This window comes from Cibotium barometz, chromosome 6, assembly GCF_041138505.1.
Source record: "Cibotium barometz isolate CiBa-2024 chromosome 6, ASM4113850v1, whole genome shotgun sequence".
Classification (NCBI taxonomy): Eukaryota; Viridiplantae; Streptophyta; class Polypodiopsida; order Cyatheales; family Cibotiaceae; genus Cibotium; species Cibotium barometz.
The window spans coordinates 40,286,452-40,310,181 of NC_141051.1; the positions used below are offsets into that span (position 1 = coordinate 40,286,452).

The following is a 23,730-nucleotide window of genomic DNA, read 5'->3' on the forward strand; positions in this document are numbered from 1 at the left end:
GATCTCAAGTGCATCACGAGGACTTTGGAATTATTTGGTAAAGCAGCTGAACTTTATATTAACTTTTCCAAGTCTAAACTACTTCCATTAACTTCTTATGATTGACATACATTGTTATTGGCCAAGACAAATTATTTCACCAGACCACTTGGTTAGACATTTGGGATATCCATTGGTATGGTATATGTCTACGTAGCTTGCCATTCATTGGGTATTGAACAAATTGAAGACCAAGCTAGTATATTGGAGGCTTTCTACATAGCCTTTACATGTACATCTCAAAATTGTTCAATCGATCATTATGGCCTATGTGCAATTTTACTTATTGCTGTAGTTGATTTGGCATAAAAATGATATTAATACTTTTATGTCTCATGCCTTGGAATTGTTGTGGAAAACCAAGCATCATACTAGAGTGCTACATCTTCTAAGACGATCTTTGGTTTGCACACCTAAAATGCATGGTGGACTAAATATACTTGATCTACATTATCATCTCTTGGCAAGAAAGGCCACCATGATTCCCACTTTTTTTCAACTTCAACAACCATGGGCCATAATGCTTGCAGACATGTGTGCTTCCATCAAGACTAAAGCTTATGGCAATTGGCACATTTCTCACTGAGAAGCAATGCTTTGTAAATTTGAAGGAAATCTTCCATTCCTTGTGATTGGAAATTAGCCTTGTCTTCTATTCAGTGGCATGATAGAGATGCATTGACTTGGAATTATCTTTGATTGGAAAGCATTCATTGGTCTTCAGTGTTTTCGCAACCACTTACAATATAGGGACCATGAAAGGCCTGCTTTTTGCTTCCATTGGGGTTAACATTGTGACGGATGTCGTAACAGATGAGCGATTTGTGTTGACTTTCCCACAATCCTATCTGAAACATAACTTGGGTCTGCATCACAAGCGAGTGTGGAAAACTATTACTATGAAATTGCCATCTTTTGAACCTATCCCACTCTTGGATGATTAGGATAGAATTCATGATTGGCAACTTATTTGGTAAAAAAAGTTTATGCTAATACTTTATGGAGAATGCATAAGAATACTAAATGGTGGAGATGTGGATGACATGTAGAGTCCATTTTGCATCTTCTTTGGCATTGTATAGAGTTTAGGACTTTCTTACAAGCGTTGACTCGCAATCTCTAAGGACGTTTTTCATCCTTCAAAGGAGGAAAATTCTTCTAGATTTTTGGTGTTTTTCCATCTTGCTTGGCTGGATTTGACACTTTCATGATTTGGATAAGATATTGGGCACTCTGGACTATTTGGAAGGCTAGAGATCATATTATGTTTCAACATCCTTCCCTAAATGCTTCTGCTTTCTTTCGTGCCAATCTTCATCAATCCCTACATGACTATCAACAACCATGTAGGCTATTGATACCTGACAATTTGAGATCTTTTTCTACTATTTCTAGCTTTCTTCCTTGGATGATATCTATTATGAAGTACATATATATATATACCCCAAAAAAACAATCTAGCAAGTGTTTTGTGCTCAAAAAAACATCTAGCAAGTGTAAGGCTTGTAGTGAGTCCTTTATTTCTTTCTTTCTTTTTCGAAAGGATTCCCCATCTCTGGTTCTTTAGGATATTACATTTTTTTTCAACATTTCTTTTGGCTACAAAGAGACCTACCTCCATTTGGAACCTCAGCCCCCTAACCACTCAACTTCTACACTGGGGTATTGTAAAAGTCACATCTTATTGAGTTAGCTTGCAAGCATCTACATTGAATCATAACCTTTGCATGTCCTTGGAAAATCCACAACCATGCTTTCCCATTTTTATATGGCTAGGGCCAAGCGTTCTTGCATTTTTGGGGGGGTCAATGTACTTTTTGTGAAAGATATGGTTTGAAACCTTGGGTGCCCAAAAGAATTAGGACAGTCGCCGCCACGTGTGAAAAGTCTTAATGAAGTAGGCTGTCATGAACTAAGTGGTTGGTACACTGATGACTCAATTCATTATAATACCTCATGAGACTTGAGTCCTACATTAAGATTTGTTATGATTGAGTATACTTATGACAGTTGTGACAGTAATAAAATAGCATGCCTCTGTCAAATATGAAGTAATGTAATTTGACAAACAGGCTAGAACTAATAGATGGGGCGTTAACCGCCATGGCTAACACACAATCATCAGTGCGTCTTCAGATTATTTACTGCTGCTATCTTCCCTGCCATCATTAGATCCACTATCTTCCCTGACAGCAGACAAATATTCTTCCATGGAAATGCCTGTAGAAAATCCCTACATTGTAGCGACTTCTAAGCAATCTGAGAGGCAGACAAAGGGTTGCTTGTTGAGAAGAGGTTGGGCCATATCAAGCGGTACCCACCTGCATCAAATCAACTAGGTAAGCCTGCTTGAACAATGCACATGCATATGCACATTGAGTGTTTTTTAATGTATCTAAGTAACATAAAATTAGTACTCTTAAGCCATCAGCTTGAGTTTAGGTGAAACTTACTGGAACCTCACAGGACAGAGGAGCTCCGATGGACGATATGCCCCTTTATAGCGCATTTTGGGACACGAATGTATGTAGTAGCCGAGGTAGTAATATTCCAAACTTGGACAAGATGTGTGTGTCTTTTGCACCCATTCAATCTCTTGCAAAGCAGTGTACTTTCCAAGGGACAAGAAAGCCAGGTCTGGATCCCAAAACAAGTATACACTTGACAGACAAGAAGGTAAAATGTCCACCACACCAACAGCGACAAGGCGGCCATCAATCAAGTACTGTTGGTGAAAGGATCCAAAACCACAGAAAATAGTTCCAGCTTTGGAGGGCGGTTCAAACATTAGAGGAGAATCGACTAGAAACCTCACATATGAGCTCTCGTTGACATCCTCTGGGTTGTCATGGTGAACAGCTATCTGATACCTTTTGTACAAAGCAAACTCTTCTGGATCAAAGGCTGACCTCCTCATGCGGACTTCAAGAACACGTTTTGGTTGTACGCATCCAGATCGAGGAGACAAAACAGGTACCCTTTTCATTGAATTGCTATACAACGGATCAACATCAAAATCCACGCTCTTGCTGAGACAAACATCTACTGTCTTCCAGGCCTGATTTTTAAGAACAAAGTTGAGGTGACCCTTGCAGGCTTTGACTTCAAAGCCATGCACCCCAACCTTGTTCTGCAGCTTCAAAGCAAATAACTCAGCCAACATAACTGGTAAAATCTCTCTGATATCATTACCCTGGCCTTCAAATTCAGGGCCTCTGCCACCTTGTTGGCAAGCCTTGGCAACAACTAGGTTGAGATATTTGTGCTTTGATAATGCAGCAGCACATAGGAAGGAAACACTGCAAGTATAAAAGACTACCCCGGCTGAAGTCTTTATCCGTTTTCTCATGGATGGCTTGACTTTTTGCAAAGCTACTTTCGGAACCTCTAGATCAGCAGGATATTGGCCAGACAAAGAGCAAGATTTAATTGCATCTTCAACTGCATTAGATATGTCTCTTAAAATGTCATCTGTAGCCACAGGTTCCCCTTTTGAGCAAGATGTTCCATACATTCCTTTACGATCCTTATCAATGTGATTGGTCTCTGGAGGTCTCTTTGACATGGAAACATTATCACTCTCAATCCCTGGTCTACCAAGTACTTCCATATCTCCTCCCATTGCAGAAGTAGGACCATTGTAAGTTCCATCTAGATACCTGCAGTACAGTAAAAATATTCAATTTCAAAGGGGAAACATGCACGTAAGTTTGCTTTGCTATCACCTCCATTTCTTTACTCCTTTACAAACCTTGCAGGAGCCCCCTTACTCATGCACACTAACCTCTGCATCCGGCGCATTACACGAATCTGTTCCTTTGACATGCAGAATGAATCCACTTTGAGCCTTATCGTGTATGCTGGGCAGCAGGTTTTCTCCATTTCAGGCCTGTACAGTAACACACCAGATCTTCTCCAACCGTGATCTAGAAAATCTGGAGAAGAATTACACAGAGAAGCTTCATTATGTTGTGGATACGATTTACTTTAAAAACATCAACCATGTGTTCTTCCCAGGAAATCGTGAGTTATACTGCCCTGAGAAGAAGTACCACCTTGATAATCATGGAATGACAAAGAGTGAGCCAGCCGCCCTGTCAACATACATGTAGAAGTCATCTTTCCATCCACAAGCTCAGATTCTTTGATACATGTTAGAAAAACCTATTATAAGGAATGCTCTAGCATATCCTCCACACGATGCATGCGATTTCTCCCTGAGGGAATGATGGTGTGGTGTATCCCATCTTGCACATGCACTTTTCTATCCATCATCCACCGTTAGTTTAAGAGTTCACTCTTAAACTAACGGTGTGATGTATCCCATCTTGCACATGCACTTTTCTATCCATCATCCACCGTTAGTTTAAGAGTTCGCTCTTATGCGGTTTTTGTGCTTTGCAACTTGCATTCCATGTATCCAACCTGCCTTAGCATGACAAGGACATGGACAGCTTAGGCTTAATTCAAGGAGGAAGATTTGATGTTGAGGGAGGGTTTTGATTATTATTTTTTTAAAGTTCCATCAATGTCCATCCATGTAGTGGCAGAACAAGATGCTGAGAAGCCAGATTTTGATCTCAGCCTGATTGCATGTATTCTCAAAAGCATACTACGCTGTGTCCCTGCCTCAGCCTATGCACCACACACAGCTGTCATCTCAGGATACTTCTACATTAAAATAGTACAGTGTTTACTGCTTCCACTGGCTGTTTTACTGATGGCTTTGGGAGCGGAAAAATGACCAAAACTGTAGATATTCACAAATCAGCTTACAACTCCTTGGTTATGTTCTACAAGGGAATGTCCTCGCTCTTCCTGTCACATCACTAGCTTTGATGTGACCCACCTCCACCGTGTGGACAGACTGGGCACCGGCAGCGGCCACGTCATACAGGGTGGACAGGTAGCCTGGCAGGTCGTACACGTGTGGGCAGATCGGGAAACTGAAATGGAGGTCGGGCAGGTCACTTCAGGTTGATCAGACACCTGATCAAGCAGGCTGACCTCTATTCAAAGGCCAGAACTAGCAGAAAGAGTCAGCATTTGAGGCACAGTTGCAATCTCCATCAACTTAGCGCACTTCTCCCTGTGTTGATCAGTTATATTTTGAAGACAGCCACTGTACTTCCTCCGTTGTATAATTAAGCTTGGGTTCTCAGAAATAAAACAAAATTTGTTGTATAATTGAGCTTGGGTTCTCAGAAAAATAAAAAAAATTGTATTTTTTGAAGACAGCCAATGTACTTCCTGTAGACTACTATTATGAGATGTAACCCACCTGCAGGTGAGGCAGCAGCGCACAGGAGCCAGGCAGTACAGGGCCCAAACTTGTGTGACATGCATGCAACCCACCCTGCAGGTTAGGCATCCGCACACAGCAGACAACAGATTTGGGTTGGCCAGTGCTCAGGTGCTTACATGTGGACGGTCGATCTTTATTGTTGAATTTTATTTTGTGGATGTTGACTAGTTGGCCAGCCAATGACTTGCATAAAGCATAAGGGCCCATGATAATCATCAATTAATCTACCCTTGAGGGCTCTTCACCACACAAGCACACAAGCTGTCACATGCACACCTTCCAATGGTGTGACATGGATATATCCTTACCATTTAGCCACTTTAGAGGACGTGTTCATGGCCGAGTTTTGGTCAATTTCAACCGTTTCATTGTATTTGGTCCAAGTGGCCAATGAGCAGCCAATTGTGGACATTTTTCATATATTTAGATATTATTATTAGTAAGTTACGGTTGGCAGCCAACCAACCCTAAAGGCCAGCCAACTAGCCCATAATACACTATAAATAGAGGGCAAGGGGCTAAGGGTCATTCATGTTGAGTTTAGGCATGTGCTTGAAGATAGTGGTGGGCAAGCAAGATAAGGCCACACCCAACTTACCATGAGCATCATCAACAATCATTGTAAATATTCATTCATGTTAGAAATAGACAGTAGATTAGGTCTACATTGTCACATGCGGAATCTTGAACACGTGATTAACATTAAGTACACAAGGGATCAACTCTAACCATACTCATCATGCAAACACATAGAAGACAAGAGAGACCTAATCTACTGTAATTGAGTATATATAATTAATATCCTAGATCTTAACCTAGATCCTAATCATGCATGTCATCCTATGATGCATATCGAAGATTCTCGCGGTCCTCTACTTGCTAAAACACAATGTTGCCCTTGTTGATCCACCAATGTTGCCCCTTGCTGCCTTGCAATCTCTGGTATATGGATCCTCTTGATCTTTGCTTGATGATGACTATTGAGTCTAATGCCTCCTTTTATCGGCTCGAAGTGGGAAGCTATATGGAGGTCGGTTCCCTTTTCAACCCACAAAACAATGTCTAAGAGGCCATCCCAAAGGTGTCCCATCCATGGGCACATATTCCGGGTACTTTTGGGTGCCTAGAGGGCTGCAAAACCAAGTCCAAATCTACCTATATATCTGCTAGCATGGATAAACATGTCCATGATCAACTAATACACATGACATATGTTCCCGCTGAACTTGGAGCACTCGGGTACTCCATATACCTTTGCTCCAATTCCGCTCCTCTTCATGTCCACCAAATTTGGATCTATTGAATCACATCCTTCTCTGTCACATGCACTCTGCACTGTAGTGCATGGTGACAAGATGGCTCATCATCAATGCATCATTGTACAGTAGTAGGACCCTTTAGGATATGATATTGTCGTATGTCGTGGCCCCATTGTAATCCCCAATCCGAGATATGTTAGGCACGAGCTACGTAGGTCATTCCTCAGCCTTAGAGTGTCAGTCAGTCAATCATGTCCCCTAACCCACTTGAAGAGAATCATTCATGCATGTAGAAGTCAATAGAAGCTTTAGGGTTTGCATTAGAAAGCATTCTTCATTGCATAGCATTCATCCCATGTGCAAGTAAACCATTGCAGAAGCTTTAGAACTTTATTCAGCATTATTAGTATATTATTAGCATTATTATTACCATTATTCAGCATATAACGCTTTACCAAGTCATGTAGCATTTAATGCTACAGTCGGCCGGCTCTATAGCCAGCCGACCAGCCACATAGATCCATATAAATAGCAATCTCTTGCATCATTCCATCCATCTTAGCATTCAGCCATCGACGATTCAGCATTCAGGCATTGGATCATCATCGCTTGAAGCATAAAAGCATTCAGCAGCAGAAAACACATCATCATAAATCAGCCAAGGAAGAAGCACTTCAGTCCCTTGCATTTCTCAACCTACAGCAGATTTCAGCATACGCCTTCTTGATCATTTGCTCCATCCTCCTGGGTGAAGGTAAACATGGCATATTCATTCATTCATCTTGCATATTCACAGCCTAGAACAGTCCCAATTCAGCCCATCTCTCAGCCACAATCTACAGCCCCTTGGAAGAGTGCATTGGCCTTGAGATTGGACATCATTGGTGCTTCTATAGCTGTGTACAGTCAGCCTAACTCTTGGTCTTCCGAAGGTCTTGTGTTTGGCTCATGTACAATCCCAAGTCGGTCATTCTCTTCAAAGTAATAAAGAAAATACTTCTAGCAATAGGAGGGGACCCTTCAGTGGGTAATTTGGGACCCAATAAGGTGTACAAAGCTCTATCCCTCTCTCTCATCTCTTAAATTGTGAAGTGATAAAGTGGATTGCTAAAGACTCACGAAACTCAGGATAAAGAAGGGGTGTGAGACTTTGTGTGACAGGATTCTACATCTATGCATAATTCCGCTCCATGTTACATTGGTATTATATTCAGCTTGTCCACACACACCACATCCTAGCATCCTTGGATGGTCATACTTTGCTCCGGCACGACCATCGACTTCAGTAAAATGTCTACAAAGGAGAGTACACATCAACAAGAAGACGTCTCCCTCAAAGAAGACCATGCTCTTCCACCAACAACAGATACCATAGCTCTACTCCGAGCACAAAATCAACTTCTCATGGAGCGTCTCTAACTCTTGGAGGCTACCACAGCAAAACCCACTCCATCAGCTACCTCCGACTTCATCTCCCTTTTCTTTCAGATGGAACAACAAAGACGAGAGGATGAGGCCAGACGGCGGGGAGAAAAAGCTGACGCAGAAGCAAGAAAGCAACAAGAAAAAGCGGACAGACGGGAATATGAGAAAGCTCAATGCAAGCTTAAAGAAGACCGGCATTAAGCCGACCTCGCAGTTTGGGGAGAGCTCGATCGAAAGTGAATGACACTCGAAACAAGCGGAAAAGGGACACCATGCATCTACAATTTCAACACACCCTCTCTTTAGTTTCTCCGCCCATAGGTTCCACCAGCCAAACTCCCACGACATCAACGATCGTCATCCAGACTCAACCCAATTTTAGTTAAGTATGATGGTATGTGTGATCATTTAGCTGTCAATCAATTTATTCATGAGTTTAATGCATATTTTCCTTTGGCAAAGCTAAAGGATCCTCAAGATAAAGTCCACGTAGGAGCTCCCCACCTTACGGGTGAGACAATCACTTGGTGGCCCCATTGGTCTAGTTTACATACAAACCAAACCTCACATGTCAGCTTTTCGTTGGAAACCTTCGTCCATGACCTAAAGACCAAATTTCTCCCTCCCTAGTATTTGACCAACCTGGCACATGTGTTCTATGGACTCAAACAAAACGGGTCACCCATGCTTTAGTTTTCTGGTAAGGTCATCACTTTTAGCCTAGCAGCTAGGGTTATCTGAGCAGGCCAAGATGGATCAATTCATTCATGGATTGGATCCTAACATTCGGTTTACAGTTCGTAACTTTGAACCTAGCACATATGACTGGGCTTTGACTCTCGCTCAAAATGAAGAAATGTAGATGAACGGAGACAAGCCAAAACAACCACAGTCTAGTACCAAACCCTAACAACAGCAATTTGCTTTGTAGCAGCCTCTTCCACAATTGCCACAGCATCTCCTGCTCCTCCAACCCTGCCTACTACCACTAATGCAGTTCAGCTTTACCTTCTATGTATCCTATGGCATCCATGGTATTTGATGCTAAGCAAGAGGACATAGTAGTTAGGGGGTTGTTTGAAACGGGTTTCCTAAAAGTTTCAAACGCGTTTCAAACAGGTTTCGTAAAATCAGCCCAAAGTTTCCTACCTACAGGTTTTTGCATGTACAAAATTTCAAATATATATATTATATTGTATAAAATATGTAAAAATAACACTAAATGTATAGAATACATGGAAACATCAATTTGAAGCCTACAGTCTTTGAATCACAAATAACAAAAACCATATAATCATCCATCATCAATGTCAAATGATCATGATTCATAGACCATGGTCCTCTGTCCATGATCCAATCATCCATCATTCCATGCCACAAAAAAAAAAAAAAACCATACATGACACTACATAAAAAACTTTATCAAAAGAGTCGCACAGATTTTGACGTTAGATTTGGGACAAAAAAAATGTCAAAAGATTTGCTTGAAAAAAACGTGTTTCCTACAGGAAAATGTTTCGGAAATGTTTCCAAGTTTCCTTCCCTATAGGAAACGCGTTTCCTGACTACTATACAAGAGGGTGAGAGTGATATTGCACAAAAAAGCCTGATCCGAGCTTATGGCTCTGCCAAGGCTACCAGTTTGTAGTCCTATTTGACATGGGCAGTTCTGAGGATGCCATCTCTCCCCAATTGGCTACCAAAATGAGCTATACTTTAGTGCCCTATCATTTGGATGTGGACGAGTTTACACTTGGTATCTGCACTCACATTTCTCAAAAGGCACAGCAATTTCCTTTTCAAGTTCAAAAGACCTCATTCCAATGAGATTTCATTGTCTCGCCTCTTTTGGGGTGTGATATGATTTTAGGAATCCAGTGGTTTCGCTAGTACGAACCTATTCCCGATTGGGAGCAAGACACTTTTACTCTTTGTAAAGGTTTTCCTGAGCCCGTCATGATTCGTGGAGATAGGAGCGTTCTTGGTATTTCTTTGATTTCTCATCTCTAGGCCCGACAAGCTATTCACAAGGAAGCGTAAGGAGCATTGATCTATGTTCGTGCTCAGACAACCTCTACCTCATCCATAGCAGCTATCTCATCAATCTCGTAGTAAGCAGACTCCTGTCTCAGCACCGGGACATTATGCTTAGAGGCGATCTCCCACCCAGTCTCCCCCCCACTTGACCTAAGGACCATCATATCGATTTGGTTCCTGGGACAGAACGTCCTAGTAAGTTTCCCTATCGTCTTTCCAAAACTTTAGAGGGCGAGCTAGAAAAACAGTTATCTGAGCTCCTATGAGCAGGATTTGTTAGGCCATTCTCCTCACTATTTGTTGCACCCATCCTATTTGTCCAAAAGAAGGACAAGTCTGCACATCTGTGTAGATTACAGGACATTAAACAAACTCACCATCAAGAATAAGTTTTCTATGCCAAGGATTGAGTACATTTTGGAGCGTTTAGACGGTGCAAATTTTTTCACTAAGATTGATCTCAAGAGTGGTTACCATCAGGTCCACATTTTCGAAGCTGACATTCCAAAACAGCTTTTCGGATAGAGCGTGGTCACTACGAGTTCGTAGTCATGCCCTTTGGGCTTACCAATGCACCGGCAACCTTCAATAAAATGATGTCAAAAATTTTCACAATACTTATTGCTAAGTGTGTTTTCATATTTCTTGATGACATACATATATTCTCAACCACTACAAAGCAGCATGAGAAGAATGTGGAGAAAGTCTTACAACTCTTGCGAGATAATAGGCTCTACATAAACGCCAAAACGTCTATCTTTGGCATTACAGAGGTTCAATACTTGGGCTATATCATCGATTCCTTCAATATTCAATTGGATCCCTCAAAGGTTCAAGAGATCTTGAATTGGGACATTTCTAAGACCGCCCAAGAGATCCGTTCAGTCGTAGGTCTTTGCCAGGCCTACAATACGCATGTTTACTAGCTTTCCAACCTTGCAACACCTCTCACCGACTTGCTCAAGGGGATGAAAACCCGTAGACAAAAAGTCACAATTATAGGCAAGGCACTTAATGCATTCCATACACTCCAGAAAGTAGCCTCAGAAGCACCTGTTTTAAAGTAAGCATCTTGGGATGAACCTTTCGAGGTAATTACCAATGCCAGCAATGTAGCCATAGGTGCTGTGCTTCAGCAAGACAATAGACCCGTGGCCTACTGCAGTAGAAAGTTATCACAACGCTCAAACATTGTTAGCCTTTCCTTTATGGACGGGTTTTCACAGTCAAAACAGACCACTAAGCACTTAAGTGGCTTTAGACCATACCAAGTGCCCAGTGGAGTGATCGGCAAGCCATATGAAGTCAGATCTTCCAACAATTCGGAGGAATGATCGAGTACATCCCTGGTAAGCATAACCTAGTTGCAAATGCTCTTAGTTGAAAGACCAGCATCCATACCATGCAAGAATCTACCATTCTCGAAATTACTAGAAAAGACTTGGATAGCATGAAACATCAGTATGTCGATTCCCCTGAGTTTGGAACTCAATACAGTTTGGCCCTCAATTTTGAGCCTAACCATTACGTAGTGCAGAACGGTTGGTTGTTCTACAAGAACAGCCTCTGCGTCATTCTGGAAAAGCGAGCAACTCCTCTCCATGATGTCCATGACTCCTTAGTTGGAGACCATAGAGGTATCAACAGTACCCTCGAGAAATTGGAATAGTCCTTTTATTGGCCAAAAATGAGATGTGATGTTTATTCACATGTTCAAGCCTATAACATTTGTCAGAAAGTAAAGGTTCCACATATGAAAAAGGCTGGTTTACTTCAACCTTTGTCTATCCCCGATAGACCTTTCATTGACATTTCTATGGACTTTGTAGAGCCTTTACCAGCATCCATCGGATCTCGCAACACTCAATGTTTTACCATTGTGGATCGCTTTAGTAAGTTCTCCGTGCTTATACCATGTAAGCATACGCCCACAGTTGAGGACGTAGCCCGCCTTTTTCTCAAGCATTGGTACCCCATTTGTGGTTTGCCTAGCACCATTACATCTCACAAGGATTCCAAGTTCACCTCACATTTTTGGAGAGCATTGTTTGAGAACTTTGGGACCAAGTTACAGATACTTTGGAACTAGTGCATTCCATCCACAAACAGACGGCCAAACAAAAATCTATAACCAGTTGGTCTTTGATGTTCTCAAGTCATACTATCATGACAAGCAGTCCAAATGGAAACATTTTCTTCCATTGGGATACTCATTTATCCAGTGTTGGGCGTACTCCGTATGAGGCAGCCTTTGGTCGCCGTTTCTCTTCTCTTTTGACGAGAATGATATCTCCATCCCTTGAGGCTAACAAAACGACGGAAGCATTCTCCGAAATTATTGAGTCAGTTAAAGACCGCTTGACCAAAGCCCAGGAAGCTTGTAGCAGACATGAAAATAAGTCTAGACGAGATGTCCACTTCAAGGAAGGAGATTGGGCCTATTTACGCATAATGAAACAGAGATTGAAACAAGTAGGCAAACGTTGTCCCAAGCCTTCTTTCTGGAGTTTTGGACCTTTTCCTATAGTTAAGAAGCTAAGTGATGTCTCCATGAAGTTGAAGTTGCCTAACAGTTGGACGATGTATGATGTTTTCCATTTTTCTTGGCTAAAACCATATGTTGGACTGTAAGTTTTTGATGTTTCAGATGAACAGCAACCAGACATGGTTGACGAAGCAGAAGTCATTGAGCCCGAGTAGATCCTTCTTCATCGCTGGAAGCATGGTTCCAATCAAAGACTCCGTCGGTTCTACACGAAGTTCTGAGATCAAGGTACCCACGAAGCCGTTTGGCTAGATGAGGAGTTCTTTCAAGAGTATCCCCAGTTATTGGCGGACTACTTGGAAGCCATGAACCTACCGCCAAGCCAAGCAGGAGAGAATGCCACATGCACTCTGCACTGTAGTGTATGGTGACAAGATGGCTCATCATCAGTGCATCATTGTACAACAGTAGGACCCTTTAGGAGATAATATTGTTGTATGCCATGGCTCCATTGTAATCCCCAATCCGGGATATATCAGGCACAAGCTACGTAGGTCATTCCTCAACCTTAGAGTGTCAGTCAGTCAACCATGTCCCTTGACCCGCTTGACGAGAATCATTCACGCATGTAGAAGTCAGTTCCTTAGTGCTAGAGTCTCCCGCAGACTTAGAGTTCCGCTTAGGATATTGATAAAAGCAATGTTCCTCTTCTCCACAAGAGACACATTTGTTGCTTGCAATCAACTCCTTCCGTCTTTTGGACTTTTAGCAAGAAGTGATAAAACTTCCGCTTCTTTTCTCTAGTACATTTCTTTAGACCCTGTTTCCTTTGATCCCTTCTAGAGACCTATTTTTGAAGCCCAATATTTGCCCTGTGAGCAAAGCATACCCTGTTTGTGCATTCTCTATCATCTCAGACATAATATCAACTATGGTCTTGATGCAATAGTCTCTGAGTTCCTTGGGTAGTCCACAACAAAACTTCTCCACTTGTTCCACCAATGGCACCGCACCAACTGAAGTAATTGGCAAAAGGGCATCCCAAAACTTCCTATTATACTCTTCTAAATTTGCAATGCTTGGAATCCGGTTTATGCCATGCCAACCAAGACAAATTCTAAGGGGGAGAGAATGTAACCAACCTCCTGCCTTGTTCTTCAAATTGATCATTTGTGTCACGTAGGCTGTAACGCCTGTGACCGACGGCCGCAGGAGTACAGGCCGATGCGCCTGCGGGGCCGTCCGTAGCGACAGCTTCGTCGTTATTAAAAGACTTAAAGCCGCCTAGTTTTGGTGGCGAGGAGAAGGAAAGAAACAAAGACTCGGTCAATATGTTTCTAGCGAAGTGGTCAGATTTGCACGCGCTGCGACAGCAGCCTAGCCGTATACAGCCCATAGAGGCTAGCCTCTCATTAACCGGCAAAGCGTACAAGTGGTGGATGAGTTTGACAACTCGTCCTGCCACTTGGACGGTTTGAAACGATGTTTCGAAAAGAATTTTTGCCTGTTAATGAGGCAGAGAGAAGCTGGGAGTTATGGGACAAGTGCTCGATGGAGAACAAATCCCTAACTCAGTACATCTCAGACTATAGGGAGATAGTACTCAAGCTAAAGGGAATCGATGCATTCCAAACATTGCGAGGCTTTAAGAGAGGCCTCAAAGATGATTATCTTGAGTACGTAGAGCCCTTACAGCCTAAAGACTTAGCAGAGGCAATTAAATATGCGCAGATATTCGATGACATCAAGCGCCGTAGTGCGTGTGGTGGTTCTAGCAGGGCCGAGGGTAGTGAAAAGAGGAGGTCAGGCCTTAAAAGAAAAGGGTTCCGTAGTGATAAACAAGGGGATAGGACGGGCCAGGAAGGACAGGATGGTCATTGGTCTAAAAAACCGCGACCATCCAGAAAGAAAAGAGACAGCGAAATCCAAAAGAAAGAGCAGTATATTAAAGCGCGAAAGGAAAATCGATGCTTTAATTACAATGAGATAGGACACACGAAGGCTGAGTGTCCAAAGCCTAAAGCCAGCACGAGTGGCAACGAGCCCAAAAAAGATGGTAAATCTTCTAGGCAGTTGCATACAGTGCAGAGACTCCCTCTCAGTTCCGCAGAGTTCAGAGAGGTGACAATGTATCATTGTGATGAGCATCACGCTTGTTCAGTGACACCAGCGATGTGGCAGCCTACTGTAGGTCCGCATGACATCGTGCGCATGTATGGCACCATAGGTGGCCGTAGAGTCACAGTTTTTATTTTAAGTTTTTGGTTATGCCATTTGGGCTAACCAATGCTCCAGCGACGTTTATGACGCTGATGGACAGTATTTTACGTCCATATCTGGGAAAATTCGTAGTAGTTTTCCTAGATGATATTCTTGTGTACAGTAAGACACAGAAAGAACACATAGAGCATTTGCGTCTAGTGTTCGAGTTATTGCGAAAGCACAAACTATTTGCAAAGAAGAGCAAATGTGAATTTTTTGAAACAGAAATTCATTACCTTGGCCATATTATATCCGCCGATGGTACGCGGATGGAGCCAGAAAAAGTAGAGGCTATTCTTAAATGGCCAACGCCGAAGAATCTCGAGGAACTGCAAATTTTTCTTGGCATGTCGGGATTCTACCGACAGTATGTAAAGGACTACGCGAAGATCGCAGTCCCATTGACTGACCAGTTACGGTCAAAAACTAAAAACATTAGTTGGGGGGAAGCCCAATAGAAAAGCTTTGATAAGCTCAAGGTGACCGTAGCAGCTGCACCTGTTTTGACTATTGTCGATCCAAATGAGCCGTTTGTTTTGGAAACAAACGCTAGTAATGAGGCCATTGGGGCCTTACTTATGCAAAGGGGACGCCCAATTGCATTTGAGAGTAAAAAGTTAGATCATGCGCAGTGTAACTACTCGGCTTATGAGCGAGAGTTACTAGCGATAGTTCATGCACTGAAAAAGTGGAGACACTATTTATATGGTGCTACTTTTGAGGTCCGAACGGACCATGAAAGTCTGAAATGGCTTTCAAGTCAAAATGAATTGAAGGGTAGAAAAGCTCGGTGGGCGGAGATTCTACAAGAGTTTGACCTTCAGATACGTTACCAGAAAGGTAAGTATAACGTGGTGGCAGATGCACTTAGTCGCATGCCACAGATTAATGAACTTAGTTTCACAGTCTTCAAGAATGATTTCTTGGAGTCACTACGTGGTTTATGTGAGCATGATCCATCTTTTACAGAGGTCTTGCGCGCTGTACGCGTACGCACTTCTTCACAGACGCGACCACCTCCCTCGTTGGCACGTATTGCTAGTCCGGAGAGACTGGCCGAAGGTGCAACGAGAAGGGAAGCGAGAGTTAGTCCGGAGAGACTAGCCGTGTCTTCTAGGTATAGTTTGGAGCCGGAGAGCTCTGACGTAGGCCCTTCATCACCTTTGACTGCCACGGCTTCAAAGGGGAGTGATAAACTTCGTCAGGGGGAGAAATATGCTAATTACTCCATTGACGACAGGTACTTACTCTACAAGGGTGGAATATGTGTACCAATTATTGGTGACTTTCGGGCCCAAATTCTTAAAGAAAGTCATGATAGTCCAAGTGCGGGGCATCCTGGGATTCAAAAGACCTATGCACTAGTAAAAAGACAGTTTTATTGGCCTAGTTTGTTTAGGGACGTCCAGACTTATGTGCTGAAATGCAGTAAGTGCCAGGTCAATAAACATGAACGTCTTAAGGTTGGAGGACTACTCCATCCGCTGGAGATTCCTCAAGGAAAATGGGAAAGCATTTCCATGGATTTCATTACTGGTTTACCCAAGACGAGTCGAGGGAATGACTCGGTGTGGGTGGTAGTGGACAGGTTAACTAAAATGGCAAAGTTTATTGCCACGAAGAAAACTGTTAAAACGCCAGAGTTGGCAAAACTCTTTATTGAACATCTCTACAAGCTATATGGCCTGCCCGCAGATATAGTGTCGGATAGAGATAGAAAGTTCAACAGTCATTTTTGGAGGGAAGTCTTCAAAAAGTTGGATACTACTCTGAGTATAAGTACGGCAGATCATCCGGAGTCTGATGGTCAAACTGAAAGAGTTAACCAAATTCTAGAGGATATGTTGCGTTCTTATGTTAGTAAGAAGCAATCTAATTAGGAAGAGTACTTGCCCTTATTGGAGTTTGCCTATAACAGCTCCAAATACTCAGCGACTGGATTTACACCATTCATGTTAATGTATGGATTCCAGCCGAGATCTCCGATGGCTGTAGGCCTAGAAAAGGAGAAGATTCAATCTGTCAAGGATTTCCTTGAAGATATGAATGATATGCTCAGAGCCGCACGTGAGAGCATTCGTAGCGCTCAGGATCGCGCTAAAACTTATGCGGATAAAGGACGTAGAAAGGTGACCTTTGCAGAAGGTGACTTTGTATTCCTCAAGGTTCCTGCGCAGTCAGAAACCATGAAAACGGGAAAGTGTGATAAACTTTCTCCGAGATATTGTGGTCCTTTTAAAATCCTTAAGAAGATTGGGGACGTAGCATATAAACTTGAGTTACCGGAGAGTTCTCAAGTCCATCCTGTCTTCCATGTCAGTAAACTGAAGAAATCAATTCACGAGTTAGAGAACGCAGTTTCTCCAGAGATTTTGGTGGACTTGATAGAGCCACCAAAGATACCACATGAACCTGAAAAGATTCTACAGTATCGTGACAGACAAACCCGACATAAAGTGTACCAAGAGGTACTTGTTAAATGGACAGATAGGGATGAGGAGGTAGCTACCTGGGAATGCCGTAGTGCAATTTCCAAAAGGTTTCCCCAGTTTGTTTTCGAGGACGAAAACTCTTCTTAAGGGGGGGGGGGGTAATGTCACGTAGGCTGTAACGCCTGTGACCGACGGCAGACCGGATGGCCATGTCCGGGGTTCTGTCACGACTCTGTGTTTTTCTCTGGACAGTATGCAGGTGTGCACGGGGACATGGTGGACAGTGTGAATGGCATCAGGTTGGAGTCAAAAAGTAAGCCCATGTGTGGACAACCCCAAGTGTGAAGGGGGCAAAGAGACTTTAATTTAAAAAAAGGTTTCATAACCTTTGGTGGGGCAAAATTAAAGATATTAAGGTTTTAAAGCCTTGAGAGACCCCAAGGCAATTTTTAGAGACTACTCCACTTTTGGAGGCCCACGTCTCTCTCTTGCCTCTCTCTCTTGCTTTTTGGGAGGCGTGCAACTTCTCATGCGTGGAAGGGAGGAGAAGTCGGGTGTGCATGTTGGCTGCGTGGAGGACAAGAGAACCACACCTGCATGGAGAGTACCTCTATAGAACTGCTGGTCGTACAGAACAGGCTGCTGATTACTGTACGGAATAGGTGGCTGCATGTTTACTGGCGGCTGAAAGTACAGACGGGGCTAGCAACCAGGGTATGGGTGCTGCAGGGTCTGGCGCCTACTGTGCGGGTTTTGGGCTGGCGGCTGGTACAGGCAGTAACTGCAGGCCTGTACGGATAGCAGGTACAATCCAGTACGGAGGCTGTACGACAGCTGATTCAGGTGGCAGCTGCACACTATTTCGTACACGTGGCTGCAGGTTGAGTACTGTTGCAGGCGGCGCATCACCAGGGTACAGGCGGCGCATAGAAAGCTAGGCCATGTGTGTGCTTTTTGGAGGACGCCGTGTTTTTTACAGAAAGGAGGGGCTGGTTTTCCATGAACATAGACATCATGTCGATGGCCTTCAACTGATGGAACTTTCAGTCTCTCTTTGCTTTGGGTTGGGGACTGTTTATGGGCTGTTTTTGTTTGGCTGCAAATTCAGCTATGTGCTTGGGTTTTTGGCTGCAAGTACAGGTCATTTGGTTATGTTTCTTGGCATGGGAGTGATGCAAGCTCGCATGGCTGCGTGCTCATGGAGCAGATTGTTTTCTTCCTGCTAGAAAGGAACAGAGGGACCTACAGTTATGGGCATCTCTATGTTGCCAGATGTTTCATGAGGGAACAGGTAACTAGATGTATGCTGTTGTTGGCACTGTTGTTGAATGGTGCCATGGATGGTTCTGTATGGAAACAGGACAGAAGTTTCAAAGGGAAACAAGCCTAAGGGTTTCATGTGGAAACAGGTCGTAGGTTTCTCGAGGAAACATGTTTTTGGGTTTCTCCAGGAGATAGGTCACATGCAGGCAGAAGGTACAGGAATGGACACATGCTTGGTTCAACCTTGCTACTGATTGGGCAGGGGACAGGGAATTCCATGACAGAGATGGATAGTACCCTTGGAAGGTAGAGAAGGTTGGTACAGGTGTGTCGACTGTATGGTATGCTGTGCTGTGATACGAGTTCTCTTTTGAGAGAGAGTTTGGGAGTCTGTGTTGTGATGCAGAAGCACTGGATGTGTCAGGGTGTGATGCTGTTCATAGTGTGAGAGGCTATGGATGGTTGTGGCAGTCCTGATCATGGGAGAAAGCTTCTGTATGCAGACTCAATGTGAGAGAGTCTTTCGATGTGAACAATGGCTGGATTTGTTTGTGGATGCCGAGTGGACAAGAAGCCATGATGCAGGTTCTTTGCAGGCTTCAGGAGTTCTACTATGACGGCTGAGTTTCCAGCCTTATTGTAATCATCTTATAATCAATTAAAGAAATACCGCAAGGGGCGCCACTGCGATTTGGGGCCAATCGGTGTCCGTGTACTGTTTGCAGGAGCACTCTAGCTCCCCCTGTTTGTTTTCCTTTTCTAGGTCCTCAATTTCGTTGAAGTGTTTTATGTGCGAGTGTTTGTTTCACCGCCCGTCAGATTTCGTCAGGCCGGTTTCAAGGTTCCGTTGGCCGGGACATCGTCGACTTTCTCAAGGAGGCGAGCCCGTGGTTGTCACATCAAAAGCTTCAACATGAGGAAAGTGAAAAGGAAGTGCAGGACACAGTGCAGGATTGTGTGTCTTTGCCTATATGAGGTGAAGAGCAAGAGGATGAAGCTCAAGAGACAGGACACCAAGGACAAGAAGTAGTCGGCCAGGAACAAGAAGCAGTTGAAGTGTTATGGTGCTGGAGATGCGTTGAAGGCTATGGCTTTCGACAGTTTGTCACCGGTGGTATCTTCAAAGAGGCTTCATGGGTTCGAAAGACAGTTTCTTTGTGGTGATCTACTATGCTTCATCGGGGACTTGTGCTTACCACTTGGGTGGAGTGCAAGCAGGTTTTGGGTGCCTGAGGATGTATCAGATGAGGCTCAGATGGAAGTGGAGGAACTTGACGAGGTTCTTATTCCTGAGCATATACTGGCACATAAAGGAAAGAAAGGTACAGGGTAAGGTTTCCCGTCGCTATCCTGTGAAGTTCAAGAGCTATTCACTGATGGATACGAAGTGGATGGAGGAGGTTCACTGATGGATGCGAAGTGGATGGAGGAGGGTGACTTAGCAGATTCACCTCAGGAGTTGCGTTGGAGTCGACTCTTGTTACGGCTCATTCAGGTTCAGCAGAGCATAGGTCTGGAGCATTGCCTGATGCTCAAGAGGGGGGTAGCACCTCCGCTCCCTTGTTACAGACAGGCTCAGTTGTCATCTAGGAGTCGCTTGGTGACATCTTTGTATTCACCCGAAGGTACTGAGGCTGACAGTACATCTACTTATGGGACTTCTATGATCTTGTATTCTAGACACATGAGATGATGGTTGAGTATGGTTCACAGTCGCGCGCACCTTGAACTATAACTACAACTATGGATAACTCTATGGAGGGCATAAGTCTTGCGAGCAGTCCTAGAGTTGGTTTGGTTCATGGATATATGGATCGAACTCTACTTGTGCATGTATGCATACACTTTTTGAGGTAGAGGTATTTTTGTATTCTGGTGCCATTGGATCCTGGTATCATTGAGAATACATTGGGAAAACTCTGCATTGTGTCGTGTGCTGCATGTATGTTGGTATGATACATCAAATGCTTTATTATGTCATGGATGCACCATTGGGTGTGACTCCTGCGGGATGGCCATGAAACATATGTGGGAAAGTACTTAGTGGATGTAGTGTTTGGATGCATTGAGTGCTTGCATATGCTCATGTTGTATCATCAGTCGTGGGTCCTGCGGGATGCCCATGGGCGTAAGGCTTGCGAGCAACCCTTAGACTGTTACTTTGGAGTAGGTAGAGCATTTTGAGGAGCATATTGTTTGCGAATGCATGTGTGTGTCATGCATATGTGTGTCATATGTAGAATGATGCATGATTTTGTTTTTGGCTAACACAGTTAACGTGTTTCCATTTGATTTTAGACTTTTGCTACAGGTTCTGCAGGAACAAGCAAGAGGTGTTTGTCACTTTGGTGTGATAGTGTGGCCTATTGTGCAGGATGATTGTTTTATCACCCAGATTCATTGGAGGGCCATTGTTTTTGCCATATGGGGCGTCTTTGCTCATAAGATGCCTTACTGTGCCATTGAGTGCAATCGAGGACGCTTGCTATTTTTCAAGAGGGGGGTATGTCACGACCCTGTGTTTTTCTCTGGACAGTATGCAGGTGTGCACGGGGACATGGTGGACAGTGTGAATGGCATCAGGTTGGAGTCAAAAAGTAAGCCCATGTGTGGACAACCCCAAGTGTGAAGGGGGCAAAGAGACTTTAATTTAAAAAAAGGTTTCATAACCTTTGGTGGGGCAAAATTAAAGATATTAAGGTTTTAAAGCCTTGAGAGACCCCAAGGCAATTTTTAGAGACTACTCCACTTTTGGAGGCCCACGTCTCTCTCTTGCCTCTCTCTCTTGCTTTTTGGGAGGCGTGCAACTTCTCATGCGTGGAAGGGAGGAGAAGTCGGGTGTGCATGTTGGCTGCGTGGAGGACAAGAGAACCACACTGCGTGGAGAGTACCTCTATAGAACTGCTGGTCGTACAGAACAGGCTGCTGATTACTGTACGGAATAGGCGGCTGCATGTTTACTGGCGGCTGAAAGTACAGACGGGGCTGGCGACCAGGGTATGGGTGCTGCAGGTTCTGGCGCCTACTGTGCAGGTTTTGGGCTGGCGGCTGGTACAGGCAGTAATTGCAGGCCTGTACAGACAGCAGGTACAGTCCAGTACGGAGGCTGTACGACAGCTGATTCAGGTGGCAGCTGCACACTATTTCGTACACGTGGCTGCAGGTTGAGTACTGTTGCAGGCGGCGCATCACCAGGGTACAGGCGGCGCATAGAAAGCTAGGCCATGTGTGTGCTTTTTGGAGGACGCCGTGTTTTTTACAGAAAGGAGGGGCTGGTTTTCCATGAACATAGACATCATGTCGATAGCCTTCAACTGATGGAACTTTCAGTCTCTCTTTGCTTTGGGTTGGGGACTGTTTATGGGCTGTTTTTGTTTGGCTGCAAATTCAGCTATGTGCTTGGGTTTTTGGCTGCAAGTACCGGTCATTTGGTTATGTTTCTTGGCATGGGAGTGATGCAAGCTCGCATGGCTGCATGCTCATGGAGCAGATTGTTTTCTTCCTGCTAGAAAGGAACAGAGGGACCTACAGTTATGGGCATCTCTATGTTGCCAGATGTTCCATGAGGGAACAGGTAACTAGATGTATGCTGTTGTTGGCACTGTTGTTGAATGGTGCCATGAATGGTTCTGTATGGAAACAGGACAGAAGTTTCAAAGGGAAACAGGCCCAAGGGTTTCATGTGGAAACAGGTCATAGGTTTCTCGAGGAAACATGTTTTTGGGTTTCTCCAGGAGATAGGTCACATGCAGGCAGAAGGTACAGGAATGGACACATGCTTGGTTCAACCTTGCTACTGATTGGGCAGGGGACAGGGAATTCCATGACAGAGATGGATAGTACCCTTGGAAGGTAGAGAAGGTTGGTACAGGTGTGTCGACTGTATGGTATGTTGTGCTGTGAGAGTTCTCTTTTGAGAGATAGTTTGGGAGTCTGTGTTGTGATGCAGAAGCACTGGATGTGTCAGGGTGTGATGCTGTTCATAGTGTGAGAGGCTATGGATGGTTGTGGCAGTCCTGATCATGGGAGAAAGCTTCTGTATGCAGACTCAATGTGAGAGAGTCTTTCGATGTGAACAATGGCTGGATTTGTTTGTGGATGCCGAGTGGACAAGAAGCCATGATGCAGGTTCTTTGCAGGCTTCAGGAGTTCTACTATGACGGCTAAGTTCCCAGCCTTATTGTAATCAAAGCTCTTATAATCAATTAAAGAAATACCGCAAGGGGCGCCACTGCGATTTGGGGCCAATCGGTGTCCGTGTACTGTTTGCAGGAGCACTCTAGCTCCCCCTGTTTGTTTTCCTTTTCTAGGTCTTCAATGGCGTTGAAGTGTTTTATGTGCGAGTGTTTGTTTCACCACCCGTCAGATTTCGTCAGGCCGGTTTCAGGTTCAGTGGGAGAGGACGCCCATGCGGAGTCATGGGCGGCCAGGCTAGTGTGGACGGCAGGCCACACACTATATAGCCTGGGGGATGAGGGGCAATCCTCATTCTTCCTCTATGGCTGGGTGGTGAGCCAGAGGCCGTCCCCTCCTGTGGTAACGCCCGTAGCGGCGTTACGGGTATCTAACAATTTGTCTTGCTCAAGACTGTTCCATATGTGAGTTGGTAATTAATAGATAGCTCATGGAGCATGAATTATGATTTGTATATCTTGAGTAGCTAATTAAGCTAGAATGCTCATTTCTATTTATTGGTGGCCATTGGCCAGAACGTCCAAAGTTTTCAATCGGGTGGTCATAGACCAGATGCCCATATGATTGGTTTAGCACTTGAGTGGTCAAATTGACTAGAACGCCCAGATGAGTGATGAGTGGTTTCAAAGGCAAAACCAAATGCTCAAATCATTTGAACAAACTATGAATAGGTTAATCTTTACAACCAAGCCTTCTTGGACCTAAAGCATGCAACTCCTAGAATCTCGAAGAGTTGCTATTTTTCGCAAACTTTGATGGAAATTTTGTTCGCGTCAAAACCTTCGGATTTTCACAAGGATCAAGAGTTACTAAAACACCTTTGTCAAATTCTTTATGAGTTGATTTTTAGCATAGAAGATTATGGAAGAATCACCTCTTAAATTAAGACATGTGGCATCTAGAATAGGACATGTAGCATCTAGAATGAGATAAGTGTCCATGCACTTGTCATTTCACCTTACACTTGTCAAATTAGCTTCAACACTTGTCAATTAAAGTAGCCACTTGTCATTTGGAGCTCACTCTTTC

General features: G+C 43.9%; 1 protein-coding gene across 2 annotated transcripts in view; it reads right to left on the bottom strand.

The window, feature by feature from the left end:
* Positions 1 to 2,002: 2,002 nt before the first annotated feature.
* Positions 2,003 to 23,730, bottom strand: part of LOC147637740 (arginyl-tRNA--protein transferase 1-like) — a 32,334-nt gene continuing 10,606 nt past the window's right edge. For both annotated transcript variants that reach the window (XM_086799581.1, XM_086799582.1), the window contains 4 exons: positions 4,095 to 4,133; positions 3,824 to 3,974; positions 2,493 to 3,698; positions 2,003 to 2,360 (listed from right to left, as the gene is read on the bottom strand). In XM_086799581.1, coding sequence (XP_086655707.1) covers positions 2,273 to 2,360; positions 2,493 to 3,698; positions 3,824 to 3,974; positions 4,095 to 4,133 — 1,484 coding nt within the window. In that variant the 3' untranslated portion in view covers positions 2,003 to 2,272. The remainder of the gene's footprint in view (positions 2,361 to 2,492; positions 3,699 to 3,823; positions 3,975 to 4,094; positions 4,134 to 23,730) is intronic.